This window comes from Rattus rattus, chromosome 18 (genome assembly GCF_011064425.1).
Source record: "Rattus rattus isolate New Zealand chromosome 18, Rrattus_CSIRO_v1, whole genome shotgun sequence".
NCBI lineage: Eukaryota > Metazoa > Chordata > Mammalia > Rodentia > Muridae > Rattus > Rattus rattus.
Window position 1 is genome coordinate 43,239,268 of NC_046171.1, and position 19,734 is coordinate 43,259,001.

The following is a 19,734-nucleotide window of genomic DNA, read 5'->3' on the forward strand; positions in this document are numbered from 1 at the left end:
ACCGTTGTGGTGGACCCTGTCTTTCTCTAATCCTAGTACTCAGGAGGCAGAGGCAGGTGGATCTTGGTGGTTTTGAGGCTGGTCAGGGTTACACAGGGAGACCCTGGGTGTCTGTTTGAATAGGTGTAGTCACAATAGACAGACTCCTATGTTTGAATGCTTGGCCGCAGGGAGTAGCACTATTAGGTGTGGCCGCGTTGGAAGTGTGTCACTGTGGGGGGAGACTTGCGATCTCATGTGCTCAAGTTATGCCCAGTGTGGCTCACAAAGTCTCTGTCTGCTGCCTTCAGACCAAGATGCAGAACTCTCAGCTCCTCCGGCACCATATCTGCCTCCCCGATGCCATGCCTCCCTCTATGATGATAATGACTGATCCTCTGAACCCGTGAGCCAGCCCCATTAAATGCTTCCCTTTATAAGAGTTGCCTTGGTCATGGTGTCTCTTCACAGCAATAGAACCCTAAGACACGCTAACAATAAAACAAAACCCACAAAGAAACAAGGCCAATTTATTTTACAGTGACTCCTGAGGTAGTTAGTGTGGGAAGTGGCAGGCAAGCTGTGACGTCCTCTCTGGCCTGGGCGCCTCCAGAGTCCGTCTCTGCACAGAACAAGGGGGCTCTCAGGGTGCCAGGCCTAAGGGAGCACAGGCCAGCCCAAGAGGGACCCCACAGATCCCAGCATCCAGAGTGCTCCAGTGACCACACAAACGACAGGAGAACTTTATTTTAGTAAAAATGTCCTCTTTTTATGCTGCCCGTCCCCGACATTCGGGCGGCTCGTGGGAAGAAGCGACGTTTATTTAGACGCAGTCTTTTTAGGCAGCTTTAAGCTCTTCCACCGGCGGAGCACCACACGGTACTTGTCGTTCTCAGTCTTCTCTTCGTAGACGGTTTTCAGGAGAATCCGCATCACCACCTCTATTCCTGTCTCTCTGTTCTCTCCAATGAGGAGATCCAAAGTATCTCCCACCTTCACCTGAGAACACAAGGAAACAACCTTTAGTCCACTCTGGGGAACCTAGGCTTTGCTTTAACATGGTGACTGTCACACAGGAAGGGCAAGGGAGACGAGCCCGACCCTTCTGAGGCTGTCTCTCTAGTCTGAACTGCGTGGCGGGGTAGGCATACAGGAGGGAGCTCAAGCACAGTCGCTTCCTTCTGACGTCCATGACCGGCCTGCACATGGTCTAGGCTGGGAAGGTCCTCAGTCAGGTAACTGAAGGAGTCCTGGGACGGACCTGTCTGTCTGGGCAACACTGGTAAAACACTGAAAAGTGGGGCACAACCTTAGCAAGAGAGTGTAAAAGCAAGCACTGGACGCACCAGGAAAGAAAACAAGCACTGATTTTTAGCCAGGATGCCCTAAAATGGAATGGGACAGTTTCATAGAAATCAGTCCCCATGGCTGGCTGCAGAGAATTTAAAGTAGAATCACAACTTCAGTGTTGGCTGCCCCGTCAGAGAGACGAGCTTCAGACTCAAAGGTGGACAGCACACAAGAGGAAGAGTTGGCTCCAGGGGCTGAGGCCAAACTAACTTACCAGAGGACTTGCGGCTAACGCCTGTCACCCTGGGGTGCCGTGTCACCTCCAGGGCCCAGCTGCAAGGACTTAGTCCATGTTGGGTGCATGGGAAACAGCTGGTCCAAATAGCTCATCAGAGGATCTGGCCAGGAACTCAAGAGGGGCCAAACAGCCTGGCCACATGCTGCTGTTTCTGCCACAACCGAAGCCAGAAAGAGGATGGCTCTGCCCCCCAACTGCTTCCACTGACCTAAAGTGACTCATGTGGGCCGCTGACTGCTGAAGGGACTGAGGGGATTGCTTAACAGTGATCCCTGCTCTTGTTGCCTGTAACTGCACTTCTAGGGGACATGACACCCTCATCTGGCCTCCCGGGCACCAAAGCACGCCCATGGTGCAGACATACATGTGGGCAAACACCGGTTCACATAAAATACATTAAAGATTTTAAAATATGTACAGCAAAACAAGAGACCAGGCCTCCCCTCCCATAAACAAATGCACAGCCCAGAAACTGGCATATTTCATTCAAACTCAGTTACGAGTTCCAGATTTATTTTGTGTGTGGAATTTTGCCTGCATGCGTGTCTAGGAACCATGTGCATGCCTGGTTCCCTTGGAAGTCAGAGAATGAACAGATCTCTTGCTCTTGGAATTGGGGTCACAGGCAGTTGTGAGCCACCGTGTGGTGCTGGGATTCGAACCTGGGTCCTCTGCAAGAGCAGCAAGCACTTTTAGTTGCTGAACCAACTCTTGAACCCAACTTAAAAATTTTGAAACCATTTATTTTGGGGTGTGGGGCACATGTGTGGAAGTTGAAATTGAACTGTGGAGCTGGTCCTCTCCTTCCACTGCATGGGGGCTGGGGTGGAATGGCAGTGTCAGGCTTGGCAGCAGACACCTCTGTCTGCTGAGCCATCTCAGCAACCAAACGTTTACTTAGGCTGGGTATGGCTGCTCATGGCTATAAACCCAGCTGAGGCAGGAGGACTGCTGCAAGTTTTTAGTGAGCTCATATTATAGGGAAAAAAAAAAGGAGGAGGAGGAAGGAGAGGAGGAGGAGAAGGAGAAAGGGAGAAGGAGGAGGAGAGGAGGGAGGGGAGGAGGGAAGGAGAGGAGGAGGAGGAGGAGGGGAGGAGGGGAGAGGGAGGGAGGAGGAGGAGGAGGAGAAAGAGAGGAGGAGGAGGGAGAGGAGGAGAAAGAGGAGGAGGAGGAGGAGGAGAAGAGAGGAGGAGGAGGAGGGAGGAGGAGAAAGAGAGGAGGGGAGGGGGGAGAGGAGGAGAAAGAGAGGGAGGAGGAGGGAGGGGAGGGAGGGGAGAGGAGAGAGGGAGAGGAGGAGGGAGAAGGAGAGGAGGAGGAGGGGAGGAGGAGAAGGAGAGAGGAGGGAGGGAGAGGGAGGAGAGGAGAGGGAGGAGGAGGGAGAGGGGAGAGGAGGAGAAGGAGAGGAGGAGGAGGGGAGAGGAAGGAGAGAGGAGAGGAGGAAGGAGGAGAGGAGGGAGAAGAGGGGAGGAAGGAGGAGAGGAAGAGAGGGGAGGAGGGGGGAGAGGAGGAGGAGGGGAGAGGAGGAGAGAGAGAGGAGGAGGAGGGGAGAGGGAGGAGGAGAAGGAGGAGGAGGAGAAGGAGGAGGAGGGAGGAGGAGGAGAGGAGGAGGAGAAGGAGGAGGAGGAGAGGAGGAGGAGAGGAGGAGGAGGAGAGGAGGAGGAGAGGAGGAGGAGAAGGAGGAGGGAGAGGAGGAGGAGGGAGAGGAGGAGGAGGGAGAGGAGGAGGAGGAGGAGAGTATAAAGCTGGAGAGGAAGGAAGTCGGGTGCGGGCTCAGAGGTTAGTGGAGAGGTGAACACCATCAGACACACCGTGTGCACGCACGTGCAGGAATGCCGTAACGGGATGCTAGTGTGAATTATTAATATGCACTAATAGGGACAGGACACGTAACGGCATTTCTTCCCTGGAGGGCTCCAACAGCGTTTCCTCTGCCCAGCTGACTCCGGGGAGGTGAGCTGAAGACGGAGAGGGAGCCCCATGCTCTGGCTTCTCCAGCCGCCATGTCAAGCAGGGCTAACACAGCACTGTGCGCTCCGGACCCCTAGTTTGCGGGACACACAAAAGCTTTGCTCAGTGGCAGGTGGGGACCGACAAGCTGGACCTCAGGGCCTGGAGCCAGGCACTGGCTCTGCGGAGCAGGCCGGGGAAGCAGGCATGCTTTATGTAGTCCATCCACGGCCTGGTCCTCTCAGACAAAGCAAAACTGGCTGGGATTAGGGCCTGTTTCAAATATCTACATTTCAAATCTGCGCTTAGCTGCAGTTTCTATGGCTACCAGGCCTCCTAGTAACAGGGCAGCCGAGTGTTAATACTGGCCTCTGCCTTTGCTGACCCTCAGGAGAAGTCTGGAAAGCGGCTGAGACAACAGAACACCCACGGCAGGATGGAGCAGAGCAATTAGGCTGAGGTTAACAATACCTCAAAGCAGAGGAAGAAAAACAGGCTCACGGAGTTTGCAAATGAGGCTGCAGGCAGGACGGTGTTCAGAGGTAAGGCAGCCCAGCCACAGTCCAGGGAGCCATGGCGCAGGCTGCAGAGCCCATCTGGAGCACGGGCTTTTGTGCCACTCACTGAACAATGGCTGCAGCCCAAGGTTACCAGAGCTCCCTGGCCTCAACTAACAGTTGAGACAGGAATGGCGGCAGCCTTCCCTCTTTCTGTCCATGCAAGCAGCAGCAATGGACTGCATGACCTCCAGGGGCAAGCACTCAGGGAGTCTCAATGTTCACGATGCCCACATGACACACTTAATGTCCACACCCCAAGGCACCTCAACGTGGCCCAGATCCTGCCCAAGCAGGTCTCTAGAACATGAAAGGAAGATAAAAACCACCCTTCAAACTCGTCCGCCTCCTCAACGCTAATAGGTTAGGCCTCTAAGCAAGGGCCTTAGGTTTGAAGTCACGCTCTGCCCCCAGACAGGTGGCATGTGTCTCAGGCTGGCCTAGGAGTCACTCTGGGGCGGCAATACCCTTGAATTTCTGACCCTCCCGCCCTGCTGAACCCAGGGCTTCTTTCACACGCTCTGCAGGCCTCCTGCCAGATGAGCTGTGGCCCTAGTCCTGCTCTCAAACTCCACTAAAGATGTCTTACACCTTCCTTGTTGTGTGTTGTTAAGTGATAATCTCATGGTCAAAAACATGGCAGACCGTCCTTTAATCCCAGCACTCAGGAGGCAAAGGCGGCAGATTTCTCTGTGTTCAGGCCAACCTAATCTACACAGTGAGGCTCTGTCTCAAACACAGAAAACTCATTAACTGGATCTCAGAGGGACGGTGGGACAGCTCAGCACCGGCAGAAGGCCTGACCCGAGTTCCCGTACCTTAAACCAACATGGAGGGAAGGAAGCCACTCTTTCACATTATCCTCTAGCCTCCACCCACATCGATGTGTGACGTGCCTGTCCCTACACTCCCCGCTCCTGACTAATCCATGTTTTAACAGCTGGAAAATAGACAGCGTGAAGACAGTTAATGGGGAGAGCCGGAGCGTAGCTCAGCGGCTCCGTGCGGGTGATGCTCTCACGGACTTGGGTTTGGTTCCCAGCACCCACAGTGACTCAGCTTGGGAGACTTGGTACCCTCCTCTGGCCTCTGTGGGCAGCAGGTACAATTATGCACATATCTGTAGGCATTTATATACATAAAATAAATTTAAAAAATAAAATTCAAAATATAAAAGGCATGAAGAAAACTACTACGGGAGGGGAGGTGGCTGAGCAGTTAGAGCGTCGTGAGAGCGTTGTGCGGACGCCTCTGGCTTGGTTCCCAGCAGTCAGTGTGGCTCACAACCAACCTGCAACTCCAGCACCAGGGGACTTCTGACTTCCACAGGAACGGCTTATGCCTGTGCACGTAAGCAGGACACTCAAACACACAGAATAAAATGCATTTGAAAACAATATATCCCATAATAATCTATTATAAGATAAACAGGAGTAATATTTAATTTAAAATATATGGAGCAGACATTACAATTGCAGACAGTGTTTTGTTTTGTTGTGATGTGGTCTTGGCTGGCCTGCAACTAGATGAGCTGTGCGGACTTGGCTGGCTCAATCTGTGGCAGTCTTCCTGACTCTGCCTTCGTGTGTGTGTGTGTGTGTGTGTGTGTGTGTGTGTGTGTGTGTGTGTGTGTGTGTGAGAGAGAGAGAGAGAGAGAGAGAGAGAGAGAGAGAGAGTGCAGACAGAGAGAGACTGTTGTTACAAAGCTGCAGCCCTAGGGTGGCTGAGAAGAGACACTGGTCTGTAGTTGGTTCCCACCAGCAGGATCAGGACCTCAGAGGACCTCGGAGAGGGAAGACACTAGGGCCCAAGGGGGAGTTGGGGACAGCACCGACTAGCAGAGCTAGACAGGGTCATGGGGCCGTCATGGCGCTGGAATGCTCACCGTTCTGCTTTTCTTCCACAGTTTTTCCCCGTTCAGTCTCAGTTCACCTTTGTAGAACGCGTCTTCTACTTTGCTATTAAGGAGAAAAAACTTAAAATTGAAATGCACTCAACAATCACAGCCTTGAGAAAAACGGCCGCTGTCAGTGTCTACTTGGTGAGTCCCCACAACACCCTGAACTTGAGGGAAAGTTGAGGCACAAAAGGGAAAGTGGCCGTCACTTACAGCATCTGAACGGGGGACCAAAGGGCACTCCTGATCCCGGGAAGGCTTGCTGCTCTCCGGGCAGGTGCTGCGTGGGGCTTTACGGTGGTTTTAGAACTGCATGGCAGGAGCTCAGTGAGTCACAGTGGTCAGAATGAGTGGGTGCTTCCTGCCCCGCAGCCGTCTGCATCGCACCACACACGGACCTGCCCGTGTGCACTGGGGCGGGTAACTCCAATCTGACAGCCTTTCACCTTTGACTTTAAGCCCCTGGTGACCAGAGGAAGATGATACGCACGGCCCTTCCTTCTGGTGACCTGACTCCAGATGACTGATATCTGGCTCAGCTTGCTAAAGGCAGCAGCCAGAGTTCAGGCCCTAGAGGGGTTGGCCAGATGTTAGGTAGCCCAGCACTGACCAGGATGCTCAGAGTGGAGCCTGCAGCCTTTTATGTTCTGTGGACGTAAACAGTAAGCTACAATTAATGACGCCACAAAAAGATGCAAATTACACAAAGAAGTCTTGAATATGCTCTTACCTCACATATACCCCACCAGTGACAGAGAACAAAGAGGGGACAAGCGGCTGGGTCACCACCAGAAGCCAGCACCCAGCAGAGAGTATGATGCACTAAAGGAACCTCGACACCCACCCCTCCACCCATGTGCCGCATGTGACACGGTGTTTGTAACAGCATAAGAGCCTACCACACACTAGGCCTAGGTACAGGGCTCTACACAGACCTTAATTCTACAGCTTGTATCTGCAACCCTAGCACTTGGAAGGCTGAGGCAGGAGGATTTCAGTGAGTGTGAGGCCCTTAGGAACTAACAGCATGGGCTGTAGAGTGGTCATAGCTTTAAAAGGGAAAAAGGGGGTTCGAAGGTGGAGCCCATAAAGCTGCAAGGACAGAACCAACTCCACAAGCTGTCTTCGGAGTCCACGCGATAGGGAGTCCTCGCGATAGGGAGTCTGCGCGATAGGGTATGCACATCCTGCTGTCACACACGGACATTTAATGCATTAAAAAGGAACCTGGCCATTACCGTCTAAAGTAGCTTCTCTCAGTCCTATTTCACAGCAGGGACATTTCAGTAACATGCACAAGGTTGGTTACTAGTCGTCTGAAACACTAGTGGTCTGGCCCGAGAGCCCACTTTCGTCTCTCAATACGCAGTTTAGGTTGGCTTTGAACTCAGTCTCCTGACCTTGCCTCCCGGATGCTCAGACTGCAGGCACACTCAGTGCCTTAGGTCAAGCCTGCACAGGCCAGAGGACAACCCCAGCAAGCAGCTCTCTCCTGCTCCTTTCTGGGATCAGGAACCAGAGTCAGGTCGGCATGTCTATATGTGAGCGCCTTTCCCACTGAGTCACCTCAGCTGCCCAGAAACTGCATTCGGTTTAGAGTGTGTGTGTGCATGTGTGTGTGTGTGTGTGTGTACGATTGACTGACTGTGGGTCCATGTCTGTCACGGCTTGCACGCCTGTCTATGGGCAACTGTATGAGTCAGTTCTTTCCTTATACTGTGTGGATCCCAGCTAGAACTCGGGTTGTCAGCCTCCACACTGGTACTCTGCCCACTGAGCTAACCTAGAACCTGCGTTCTGACCATCACCTCCTATTCCCCCTGTTGATGCTGGGATGTGCTTTCTCATGCTGCAGTATATGGGAAATCCTGGTGTTTCTGTAGCTATGTATCCTTTCTATTTAAGGGGTCATTACTAGGGATAGAGGTTCGGTTCCGTGGAAGAATGCTCACCTGCCATGTGCAAGACCCTGGGTTTGATCCCCAGCACCGTGGAGAAGAAAAGAGAAATCTGTCTTTAAATCAATGGCTCACAGCACACCAGTTGTGTGTGTGAAATGCAGTTTTGTCATCAGTGACCTGATTGGAATAGGTCACCTGTAAAGTCCTTTCACATGTACGGTTATTACTCGCCATGACAGACTGGTACATGGCCCCGCACTAGGCAGACGGGTGGTTCACGGTGACACACGTGTCATACTCACTTTCTCCCAATATCAAGGCCTGTCTTCAGGATGACGTCGTACCGGAAAGACGGCACCACCTTCTCCAGGTCTTTGTAGTCCTTGACCACACCCGGCTCCTCCTCAAGCTCCTCCCCCTGCTCGCTCCTCTCCAGGTGACTGGTCTCCTCATCGGAGTCCTCTTCATCCGCATCTTTCTGCACGGTCTTTTTAGAAGACTTTTTGGAGTTTATATTGCTTTTGAGTCGTACAGAAAATGGAAGAATACACTCTGGAGATACTAGAAGCTCTGGGAGTCGCAGAGAGAAAATGTTACGGAAAAGTGCTTTGTAATTTGATGTGTTTAACTTGGTGCTAGAAAAATATAAGTATCTGTTCCAGGAAGCACAAGGTTTGTGTGAAGAGGTCCCTTGAATCACACCCCAGAGTCTGGTCCAGGCATCTGGCTTTCTTACAGCACCCGCGAGCAGTCTGACACCGGGCACAGCCATGCTGCTTGGGACCTGCAACGGAGAACAGTTGAGCATTGTCACAGGTGTGTGGAAAACAGTTGAGCATTGTCACAGGTGTGTGGAGAACAGTTGAGCATTGTCACAGGTGGTGCCGCAGAGCTGTGCTTAGCACACAGGCGTGAGCAAGCCACAGGCTCTGCATAGCTAGCACCACATTCCCACCGCCCATGCGAGGCTGGGCCAGTGCACCAGGCTGAGAGCCAAGCGCACCATGGGGAGCTCTCTAGTTGTAATCAACCTGCTTGCTTGCAGGACTGTCTCAGGGGTCCAGTGAGGCACAAAAACTATGGGAAACACTGCCTTGGTTCTTCTTCCTCAAATAGCTCTGGGTATTGACTACAACTGAAAAATATTAACAGTAGTTATTGATGGTTTGTTTGAAAAAAGAAAAAAGGCTGGACGTGGTGATGCACACCTTTCATCCCAGCACTCAGGATGCAGAGGCAGGAGGATCTCTGAGTTCAGGCCAGCCAGGGCTATACAGAGAATCCTGTCTGGAAAAACAAGAACACAAACAAACAAACAAAGGAGTTCATTAAACCCACAGTGAATCTCCCAACCTTATTTCAACCTAGATCCTGGCAAGTCAGAGCTGGCAAGGAATGAGGAGAACGGACAGCTCCACATGTCCACGTTCCGCATCTCCTTCCTATTTGGTAGAACTCTGCAAGGGTGGGGGGAGGGGGCTGTAGCCCACAAACTAGGCAGTCATCTCTGGACACCCCAGAGAGCTATCAAATCCTAGTTACTACAAATGCAACACAAACCATCTTACCACAGTGGTGGCAGGCCTTCCAGAATAATCAAAATGGAAGTGGTTAGCCGCCTTCCTCTCTCTCCTTCCATCCATCCATCCATCCACCCATCCATCCACCCACTCATCCATCCATCCATCCACCCATCCCTCCACCCATCCATCCACCCACCCACTCCATCCATCCATCCACCCACCATCCACCCATCCATCCATCCATCCATCCATCCATCCACCCACCCATCCATCCATCCATCCATCTGTCTGTCCACCCATCATTCATCCATCCATCCATCCATCCATCCATCCACCCACTCATCCATCCATCCATCCATCCACCCATCCATCTATCCACCCATCTATCCATCCATCCATCCACCCATCCATCCATCCCTTCATCCAAACATCCATCCATCCACCCATCCATCCATCCACCCTCCATCCACCCACTCATCCATCCATCCACCCATCCATCCATCCATCCATCCATCCATCCATCCATCCATCCATCCATCCGAGACAGGACCTCACTACTTAGCCCTGGCTGTCCTCGAACTCATTACACAGACCGAGCTGGCCTTGGATTCAGAGATCCACCTACCTCTGTCTCTTGAGGCTGAGATGAAGGGCATGTGGGACCACATCAAGACCATGCTTTGCTAATGAGAGAAAGGATTTCATAAGCTTAAATACATACATATATAAACCTTGACAAACTCGACGGTCTGAGACCCACTTCCTTTATTTCCTTGATAATGCGCCTCATGATTTTCCTTCCTAATTCCCACCAATTACGAGGCTGAAACAATGTCTGTGTGGCGCACAGAAAACACACAGGCGACCGCTGCGTCTAACTCTTGGGTAAGCTTTAGAGGGCAAAATAAGCACAGGCCCTGCTCATTCCGCCATCCTTGGAGCCCCAAATAATTCCTGGATGACAAGAACTTCAGTCGTGGGTTTTGTGTTTTTGTTTTAAATGTACTGTCAAAGGAACGGCTAAGCAAATCTGGGTTTTCTTTTCTGACATTTTCTTTTTCCAGCTTTATTGACTTTCTGTGCATGAGTGTTTTGCCTGCATGTATGTATGTGTCCCATGTGTACGTGTGCCTGGTGCCCTCAGGAGTCAGAAGGGAGTCAGAAGCGGATGCTGGGTCCCCTGGAACTGCAGTTACAGACGGCTGTGAGCTATCATGTGCATGCTGGAGACCCAGCCCTGGTCCTCCACAAGATCAGAAAGTGTTCCTAGCCACCGAGCCAACCCTAGCCCCATTAGTAAAAGAAAAATAGGGAAAAACGTGAAAATAAAAAAAAAAATTAAAAAAGAATATATATAAACTTTATTTACACATGTGTTTTGGCTGCATGAATGTCTGTACACCAACTGCACGCCTGGCACCCGTGGCAGTCAGGAAGGTGTAAAATTAGAACCAAGATGACTGAACTATCCTCTGGGTGCCGGGACTTGAACCAAGACTCTGTAAGAGCACCAAGTGCCCTTTTTGTTGTTTTGGCTTTTTGAGACAGGGTTTCTCTGTGTAGCTCTGGCTATCCCAGAACTCATTTCGTAGGCTAGGCTGGCCTTGAACTCACAGAGACCTGGCTGCCTCTGCCTCTCAAGTGCTGGGATTAAAGGCATGGGCTACTGCACCTGTCCATCAACAAGTGTTCTTAACCACTGGAGCATCCATTCCTAGCCTCTTGTTTTGGATTTCGAGACAGGGTCTCATACTGAAGCCCAGGCTGGTCTGGAACTCACTACATCGAGCAGACTTGTCTGAGATGATGAGGGATCCTTCTTTTTTTTTTTTTTTTTTTTTTTTCGGGGCTGGGGATCGAACCCAGGACCTTGTGCTTCCTAGGCAAGCGCTCTACCACTGAGCCAAATCCCCAACCCCATGAGGGATCCTTCTGTCTCAGCTCCAACGTGCTGAGATTACAGGCACAGGCGCCATGTCTGACAAGAAATGATAGTTCAGTGTATTCCCATTTAATAGAGACCTACCCCCCCCAAAAAAAAAGAGTGTTAATTTTGTAGAAAACCTGAACGGCACAGCAGTGGGAGGACCTGCCGCTTCACTTGAGGAGAAATCCCCAGTAGCACCTGAGCCAGGGAGAGAGGACGGTGTTGGTGGTCGGGGAGAGAGGACAGTGCGGGTGGGCGGGGAGAGGACAGTGTTGGTGGTGGGGAGAGAGGGCGGTGTTGGTGGTGGGGAGAGGACAGTGTTGGTGGTCGGGGAGAGAGGGACCAGTGTTGGTGGTCGGGGAGAGAGGAGGGTGTTGGTCCAGTGTTGGTGGTCGGGACTGTCCTGGTGGTCGGGGAGAGGACAGTGTTGGTGGTCGGGGAGAGAGGACGGTGTTGGTGGTCGGGGAGAGGACAGTGTTGGTGGTCGGGGAGAGAGGACAGTCCTGGTGGTCGGGGAGAGGACAGTGTTGGTGGTGGGGAGAGGACAGTGTTGGTGGTCGGGGAGGAGGACAGTGTTGGTGGTGGGGGAGGACAGTCCTGGTGGTGGGGAGAGGGCCCGGTGTTGGTGGTCGGGGAGAGGACAGTGTTGGTGGTCGGGGAGAGAGGACAGTGTTGGTGGTCGGGGAGAGAGGACAGCCTTGGTGGTCGGGGAGAGGACAGTGTTGGTGGTGGGAGAGAGGACAGTGTTGGTGGGGGAGAGGACAGTCCTGGTGGTCGGGGGAGAGGACAGTGTTGGTGGTCGGGGAGAGAGGACAGTGTTGGTGGTCGGGGAGAGGACAGTGTTGGTGGTCGGGGAGAGAGGACAGTGTTGGTGGTCGGGGAGAGAGGACAGCCTTGGTGGTCGGGGAGAGGACAGTGTTGGTGGTCGGGGAGAGAGGACAGTGTTGGTGGTCGGGGAGAGGACAGTGTTGGTGGTCGGGGGAGAGGACAGTGTTGGTGGTCGGGGAGAGGACGGTGTTGGTGGTCGGGGAGAGGGGACGGTGTTGGTGGGCGGGGGAGAGGACAGTGTTGGTGGTCGGGGAGAGAGGACGGTGTTGGTGGTCGGGGAGAGAGGACGGTGTTGGTGGTGGGGGAGAGGACAGTGTTGGTGGTTGGGGAGAGAGGACAGTCCTGGTGGTCGGGGAGAGGACAGTGTTGGTGGTCGGGGAGAGAGGACGGTGTTGGTGGTCGGGGAGAGGACAGTGTTGGTGGTCGGGGGAGAGGACAGTGTTGGTGGTCGGGGAGAGAGGACGGTGTTGGTGGTCGGGGAGAGGACAGTGTTGGTGGTCGGGGAGAGGACAGTGTTGGTGGTCGGGGAGAGAGGACGGTGTTGGTGGTCGGGGAGAGGACAGTGTTGGTGGTCGGGGAGAGAGGACGGTGTTGGTGGTCGGGGAGAGAGGACGGTGTTGGTGGGGGGGGAGAGGACAGTGTTGGTGGTCGGGGAGAGAGGACAGTGTTGGTGGTCGGGGAGAGGACAGTCCTGGTGGTCGGGGAGAGGACGGTGTTGGTGGTCGGGGAGAGGACAGTGTTGGTGGTCGGGGAGAGAGGACAGTGTGGGGGGTCGGGGAGAGAAGACAGCCTTGGTGGTCGGGGAGAGGACAGTGTTGGTGGTGGGGAGAGGACAGTGTTGGTGGTCGGGGGAGAGGACAGTCCTGGTGGTGGGGGAGAGGACAGTGTTGGTGGTCGGGGAGAGAGGACAGAGTTGGTGGTGGGGGAGAGAGGACAGTGTTGGTGGTCGGGGAGAGAGGACAGCCTTGGTGGTCGGGGAGAGGACAGTGTTGGTGGTCGGGGAGAGAGGACAGTGTTGGTGGTCGGGGAGAGGGGACAGTGTTGGTGGTGGGGGAGAGGACGGTGTTGGTGGTCGGTCTCCATCACAGGTCCTGGCTTGGGGCCAGGTGAGATGGCACAACAGTTAGGGTACTGTCACCCACCCGGGATGACAGCCAGAGCTCAATCCCCAGACATGGTGGAAGGAGAGAAGTGACCCCTGCAAACTGTTCTCTGACCTCTACACTCTCGAGCATACAAACACTACATAAGGAATAAACGTTAAACACCCCTGCCCCACAGCACGCTGCTCTCTCCTCCCAGGGATATCTGGATGTGTCTCTTTCTGTACCCATCACTGGCCGCATTTTTAAGGATTTGTTCACTTCGATTTTGCTCCTGTGGGTGCTGCCTGCACGTGCATCTGTGCCCGGTGTACGTGAAGCGCCCATAGAGCCCACAAGTGGTTGTTCTTGGAATTGCTGTGAACCACCATGTGGTTGCTGGGAATTGAACCCAGGTCCTCTGGAAGAGCAGCCAGTGCTCTTATCCATTGAGCCATTTCTCCAGCCCCACAGACAGAAACATGTTTATTTATCTATACTAGGAAACCTAGCTGAAGATACCAACTTAAATCATGTTCGTGTGTGTGTGTGTGTGTGTGTGTGTGTGTGTGTGTGTGTGTGTAACAAATGTTTCAAAGTACTAAGCCAAATGTTACCTTTATTAACCACTCCCTCCCTCTCCTCATCTCCACCTCTCGGCAGGCAAACATCCCAAACAATGAAGCCTAGACAGAAAATGTATAAAGATCAGAAAAGCCAGGGAAGGCATTAGTCTGTTTTTTGCTAGAGGTGATGACCATTTGTAGATGCTAGCAGAGAACAGGTCCCAGAGGAGGAACCTAGAGTCCAGAAATGGCTGGGAGAGCCCTGAGTAGGGAGTGGGGTATCTGAAATGTGACCGACCAGGTTCTCGAGCTCCTCTTAAATCAGAGCAGTGAATGTTGGGTAGTTACACCCCATTTGAAGAAACAGGATGCTGGTTGAGGTGGAACACATATGCATTTCAGCGCTTTGGGAATAAAGGCTCAGGAGTTCAAGGTCAGTCTGGGATCCAAAACAAAACAAACAAATGGTCTAAATCAAACTAAAAAGCCCAACTGAGGAGGAGGAAGGCACAGGGCAGCAATCTCAGCTCTTAGACACGAGCACTGTGTCTAAGGCCAGGGTCTCACAGCAAGTTCCAGGTCAGCTAGAGAGGCACATGTAGGCGAGCTCACCTTAAGCAGTACACAAAACAAACCAGGGCGGGGAGGATGGCTCAGTGCTAACTAACACACTTGCTCTGCAAACAAGAACACAAGTCTGAGTCCCCCTCCCATGTGATAGGCTGGGCACCACTGTGCATGCCTACGATGCAAGCTTTGGGAAGCAGATCTTGGGAGAGCTCACTAACCAGTCAGCCACCCAGCCTAGTGACAGTGGTGAGCTTCAGGTTCAGTGAGACCAGGCTCAAGGCAATGGGGAGACAGTGAGGGAGTGATGAGGCCTGGCGACCTCACCTGGCTCTCTCTCTCTCTCTCTCTCTCTCTCTCTCTCTCTCTCTCTCTCTCACACACACACACACACACACACACACACACACGATTCCTTTTCCTTTGGTCTGGCCTCCTGGTAGCACCAATAAGTCCTTTGTCTTCACCACCCCACGCCTCCCTTTTAAGGTAAAGGTTTCATTTATTCTAGGTGCTTTAAACTCACCCTGTAGCAAAGGCTACCCTTGAACTTTTGATCCTCCTGCCTCAGCCTCTAGTACTGGGCTCACGGGATTACTAGACTAGCACACCTGAGCAGAGTTAGCTCAGAGGACCCAGGACTGCTGTTCGCACAAAGGCCTTCTGCCAGGCCTGTGCTCACTAGTGTCTGCGAAACTGGGCTTCAGCAGATTTCCCCACATTCTCCAAACTCAGAGGTGACTCGCTATCCTGGAACTGTGCTCTGATTCACACTGGATACCTGGCTTTTCTCCTGGAAGCCCGCTGTAAGTTGTGGAGGAATGACGCGCTTCCTGCATGACGCCGAGGCGGACTTGTAGATGACACCAGGCCTGGTTTCCTTCGCTTTGCCCATGGCTCTCCCTTTTCCTCACTTTGCTTCATAAACCCATGCTGTAATAAACCATAGCTGTGGGGTTGTCTGGACTCAGGCCTCCAGACACAATGTCCAATTAAGTGTCTGACATGACCGTCCCCAGAACCAAACTCTGGATGTCAGACCTGCTGCCCCTGGAGTCTTCATCTGTTAATGGAACATCTGCCTGGCGACTCGAAACAGAAGCTAGTGGTTTTTCTTTCTTTCTTTTTTTTTTCTTTTTCTTTTTTTTGGAGCTGGGGACCGAACCCAGGGCCTTGCGCTTGCTAGGCAAGCGCTCTACCACTGAGCTAAATCCCCAACCCTTTTCTTTCTTTTTCAACTGTAAGGTCTTGTTGTCCTTGAGCTCATAGCCCTCCTCCCTGGGGCTCCCACATGCTGGGTTACAAGCAGGTCACACCGTGTCCCGCTCCTCATGACTTTCCACCGCCTTGCTTTGAGACAGGGTCTCGGTAGCCCAAATCCTCTAGGCTGCCCCAGAACTCTCCTGCATCCCAAGTGTTGGTGACTGCAGGCTACAGGTGTCCACTCCTGGACAGTTCCTTTATTCATGTCAACGACTGCTGTGTGTGTATACGGTGTGTATACGTCAGGGTGCAGGCACACCGCAGCATTGCGTGTGGAGGGCAGAGGGCGTCTTTCAGGAGTCAGGACTCTTGAGCCAAGGTCTGTCATTTCCACCACACTGTGTACTCTAGGCTAATTCTCGTCTCCGTCTCTCATCTTGGCAACAGAGTTCTAGAGTTAAGTAATCACACCACACATCTGGCTTTATGGCATGGGCTTCAGGGAGTGAAAAGGACTTCAGGCTTGGCATGGTAAGAGTTCACGCCAGCATGAACTACCCGGCAAGGCTATTAAACCAGCTTCTCCACAGCACTCAGGGGAAAAGAACACTTCTGGGCCTGGTGGGGCGGGATGATAGGAAGTTCAACGGCTGCTTTGACCTCAGAGTGTGGCCAAGGCTGGCCTGGGTAACTTAATGAGAGCCTGCTTCAAGAGTAGGAGAATTAAGAAAGGTGTTACTGTAAACCTGGTCCAACGGTCCTTGCCTGGGAAGGTGCTGGGGGTGGGGGGGACGACTCTGTTGTTTTGCTACACAAATATGGTCTCAAAGTGCCTTCCACAAACGTACATATACACCCAGAAGCTAGTCAGAACAGCTGCTTTCCGTAGTGGGCATCAGTTAAGTTATAAACTTGAGTCATGCGCCAGGACTTAAGTGCCTGTTATCTGCTCAGCCCTAAATGAGACATTTATACCACACCCCTCGCATAAAATCCAAACTAAAACAAAACCTGGACAATGACAAAATGTCTGTCTTACTCGGTCAGCTTCAGCCCTGCCACACTGACACTGGTCTTCACGGTCCTCATACACAAGGGACCATTCTTAGTGTGCCTTCCTTCCGCGGCCATGACTGAATTAGAGCTAGGGTGATATATAAAGAACAGAGGTGTATTTACCTCATGCCTCTAGAGTCTGGGAGTTCAATCAACTGCATCTAACCCCCTTCTCCCCGATTCTCCATGCTTTAGAAGCTGACAGCTGGTGAAAGGACTTTCTTGCTGCTTCATCAGATGGAAGATAAGGACAGATGACTTGTTTTCATAACAAAGCCACTCACTCCCTTAATAGCCACTTGTTCCTTCTTCAGGAAGAACCTTGACGACCCTGCCCTTCCTAGAGGCACTGCACCAAATTGCCAACACATGAAACCTGGGGGACACACTCTGGCCAAACCAGGGACCTTTGTTCCAGACAGGCCTAGGACACTCTCACCTAGGTATCTGCAAGGGAAGTCACCTTCAAGGCTAGACTCAAACATGCCCTCGGCGGGGCCTACCCATTCCAACTCCACTCCACCTGGCCAACCAGTCCCCTTTACCACACGTACACCACTTCCAGAGTTAATCACAGGCTGCTGCTTAATTTTCCAGATGTTGTCTGCACATGCATACACTCCACAAGACTAGAGTTCTTCGTCCCTGTTTTATATCTCTCATGCATAGAAATAGTGCCTGGTCATTAAATTAGAAACTTATAGAAGCTGGGAACGCTGTTGCTAGCCTATAATTTAAGCATCTGGGAAAGAGACAGGAGCTCAGGTGTTCAAGGACATCCTCCACTATAAAAGTGAGTAAGATGCTAGCCACGACCGGGCCGTCTTTTTTTTTTTTTTTTTTTTTTAAAGAGCTTGTAGAATAACAGTACGACCGGAGAACTGTTGTATTAGGATGAGCGGATGAGCTCAGCAAAGAACTTAGTATCTGGACTCCGAAAGTCTTATATACCTAAGTCTGGAGGTGACTTGGGCAGCATGAGAGACAGGGTCCATATTACAAAATCTCGCTGGCGGCAGTTTGCACTAGAGTTAGCTAGGAAAGAAAGCGCGTAAGGTTCGTTTCGGGTGAGATTTGTATAAAGCTATAGACTCTGTTAATGACGGCTAAGGCTGCCAGAAGGGCAGTATTTAGGACACAAAGGCACAACTGCCCTTGACATGCACTATGCTGAGAGTGGATGCACGTTCCTCAGCCGTGTAACCGCTCGTTAAGTAAGACCGGGGCCTGGCCTCCAGTTGGTTAGGTCTACAGCTACGAAACCCTTCCCTTCTGCGGACGTCAGAGACGGACTTCTAGAAAAGATCGGGTTCCCCTGGAACCCTCCCATCCCGAACCTCCTTAGGTCGCTTCCCCAAGGTCAAAAGAAACTGGACACTCCACGCCGCCCAGCCCCGAATCTGTGTGTCTGCAGGCAGCTAGCTGCACCCAAGCCCTGGGACGCACAGCGTGGGCCAGCTCAATCCCCACGGTCCCGGGGTTCGAGAGGCAACCCGAGGCAAGCCCAACTCTGCGGAACCGGACGCTCACAGACTCGGCCAGAGCACTGCAGGGCAGAAGCCGGTCGAGGGCGAATCGCCCGGCGAGGGGCTGAGCGGGCGGGCCAGTAGGGGCGCACTCACCTGCGCAGTCCGCTGGTCCCTCCCCGGACCCCGCCGACCGCAGGCGGGTGCCACCTCCGAACCTGCCCCGCCCCTTCCGGCCAAGCCCACGCAGAAAGAGTGGACCCCGAGGCGTATCCGAGTACGGTGGCTCCGTCACAGCGACCCCTGCTGGACACGGCGCCTTGGATGACCACACTGTCGAGGTCGGGGCTGGAGTGTGGGGGAAGTGGGGTGAGGGTGGGGGTTGGGGATGGGGGGTGGGGAGAAGGACCGTGGGAGGCCCATCCCAGGGCTGCTGAGCTTGGTAGTCAGTTCCAGAAGAAATTGGTTTGAAGCAAAAGTTCTTTCTCTCGAACCAAAAGCCAAAGCCTTGGACGTCTTTGTGAGTTATATAGATGTTGTCTCCAGAAAACTGTCTAACATCACAGAATTTGGTATAGCAGAGTTTAGTTCCAACCCAGTGTGTAGGCGTACCCCTTTAAACCCAACACTTGAGAGATGGAGGCTGAAAGAAGGGGGTTCAAGGTTTTCCTTGGGTACATGACTAGAAAGTTCTAGACCAGGCTGAATAAAATACCTCATACTGGGCGTGATCCCGTCACTGGGGGAGTGGAGACGGGAAGATCAAGCCACTAGATGTCTTGGCTACATAGCAAGTTTGAGACCAGCTTGGGTAACTGTGAAACCCAGTCTCAAGAAATTAACCTCTGACTCCTCCCCCTCCCCCGCCCCGGAAAGAATCAACTAAGTCACACCTTTCTGTTCAGTTTTCTTGTCGTGCAGATGATTGGACAGGGTCAAGTGTCTAGGAAAACACGGTTTAGTGTGACCAGTAGGGACAGTGGAAACAAACCTTGGAAGTCAAATGGAATATAGCCCAGACATTAGAGGACAGTCAGTTTCACACACAAAAAAATTTTATGTAATTAATTTAATGTGTATGAATGGTTTTGCCTGCATGTACCATGTGCTTGTATGCCCAGCGAGGCCAGAAGAGAGTATTGGATCCCCTGGGACTGGAGTTTCAGGTGGTTGCTAGACCACCACGTGGGTGCTGGGAATGGAATCTGGCTCATCCGGAGGATCAGCTGCTGCCCTTCCCCCCTGAGCCATCTCTCTCCAGCCCCAGGTTTAGATACGCCTACCGGAATGTTTGCGGGGGATATAGCTCTATTAAACGAGAAATCGCCTTGCTTATTTTCTTATTTTTCGGACTTTTCCTTCCAAGTCTGTATGGGAGCTTCTCGGTTGTGCTTGTGTAAGAAGAAAACTCAATCGCAAATTGTTTCAAGTGCTGAAGTGATACATTTACACTGTTGCCATTGTGAGATTGGGAAGGATACACAGTTGCATTTACTTGTAGGTCAACGCCTGCCATCATGTTGGACCTGGGGAGCTCAGGTCCTTAGTCTTGGCAGCAAAAGCCTTTACCCTCTGCACCAGTTCACCACCCCTTGGGAGAAATTAAAAAAAAAAAAATTAAAAAGATTGCAGGGTATGGTGGCCCAC

General features: G+C 52.4%; 1 protein-coding gene across 2 annotated transcripts; it reads right to left on the reverse strand.

The window, feature by feature from the left end:
- Positions 1-489: 489 nt before the first annotated feature.
- Mtres1 (mitochondrial transcription rescue factor 1) lies at positions 490-18,336 on the reverse strand. 2 transcript variants are annotated; one of them, XM_032888717.1, is made up of 5 exons: positions 18,244-18,284; positions 10,018-10,075; positions 8,172-8,653; positions 5,957-6,029; positions 490-978 (listed from the first exon to the last, which is right to left on the reverse strand). In XM_032888717.1, the coding sequence occupies exons 3-5, from the start codon at positions 8,639-8,641 to the stop codon at positions 799-801; spliced, it is 723 nt and encodes a 240-aa protein (XP_032744608.1). In that variant the 5' UTR covers positions 8,642-8,653; positions 10,018-10,075; positions 18,244-18,284; the 3' UTR covers positions 490-798. The 2 variants fall into 2 exon arrangements, with proteins under 2 accessions (XP_032744608.1, XP_032744607.1); XM_032888716.1 differs by lacking the exon at positions 10,018-10,075 and having other exon boundaries at positions 18,244-18,336.
- Between the last annotated feature and the right edge of the window lie 1,398 nt (positions 18,337-19,734).

Excerpts from the sequence above, each read along its gene's own strand:
- Mtres1 (XM_032888716.1), bottom strand. The coding sequence starts at position 8,641 with ATGGCTGTGCCCGGTGTCAGACTGCTCGCGGGTGCTGTAAGAAAGCCA. Across the intron at positions 6,030-8,171 it reads GGCCTTGATATTGGGAGAAA|CAAAGTAGAAGACGCGTTCT; the intron begins GTGAGTATGACA and ends TCTCCTTAATAG. Across the intron at positions 979-5,956 it reads TGTGGAAGAAAAGCAGAACG|GTGAAGGTGGGAGATACTTT; the intron begins GTGAGCATTCCA and ends TTGTGTTCTCAG.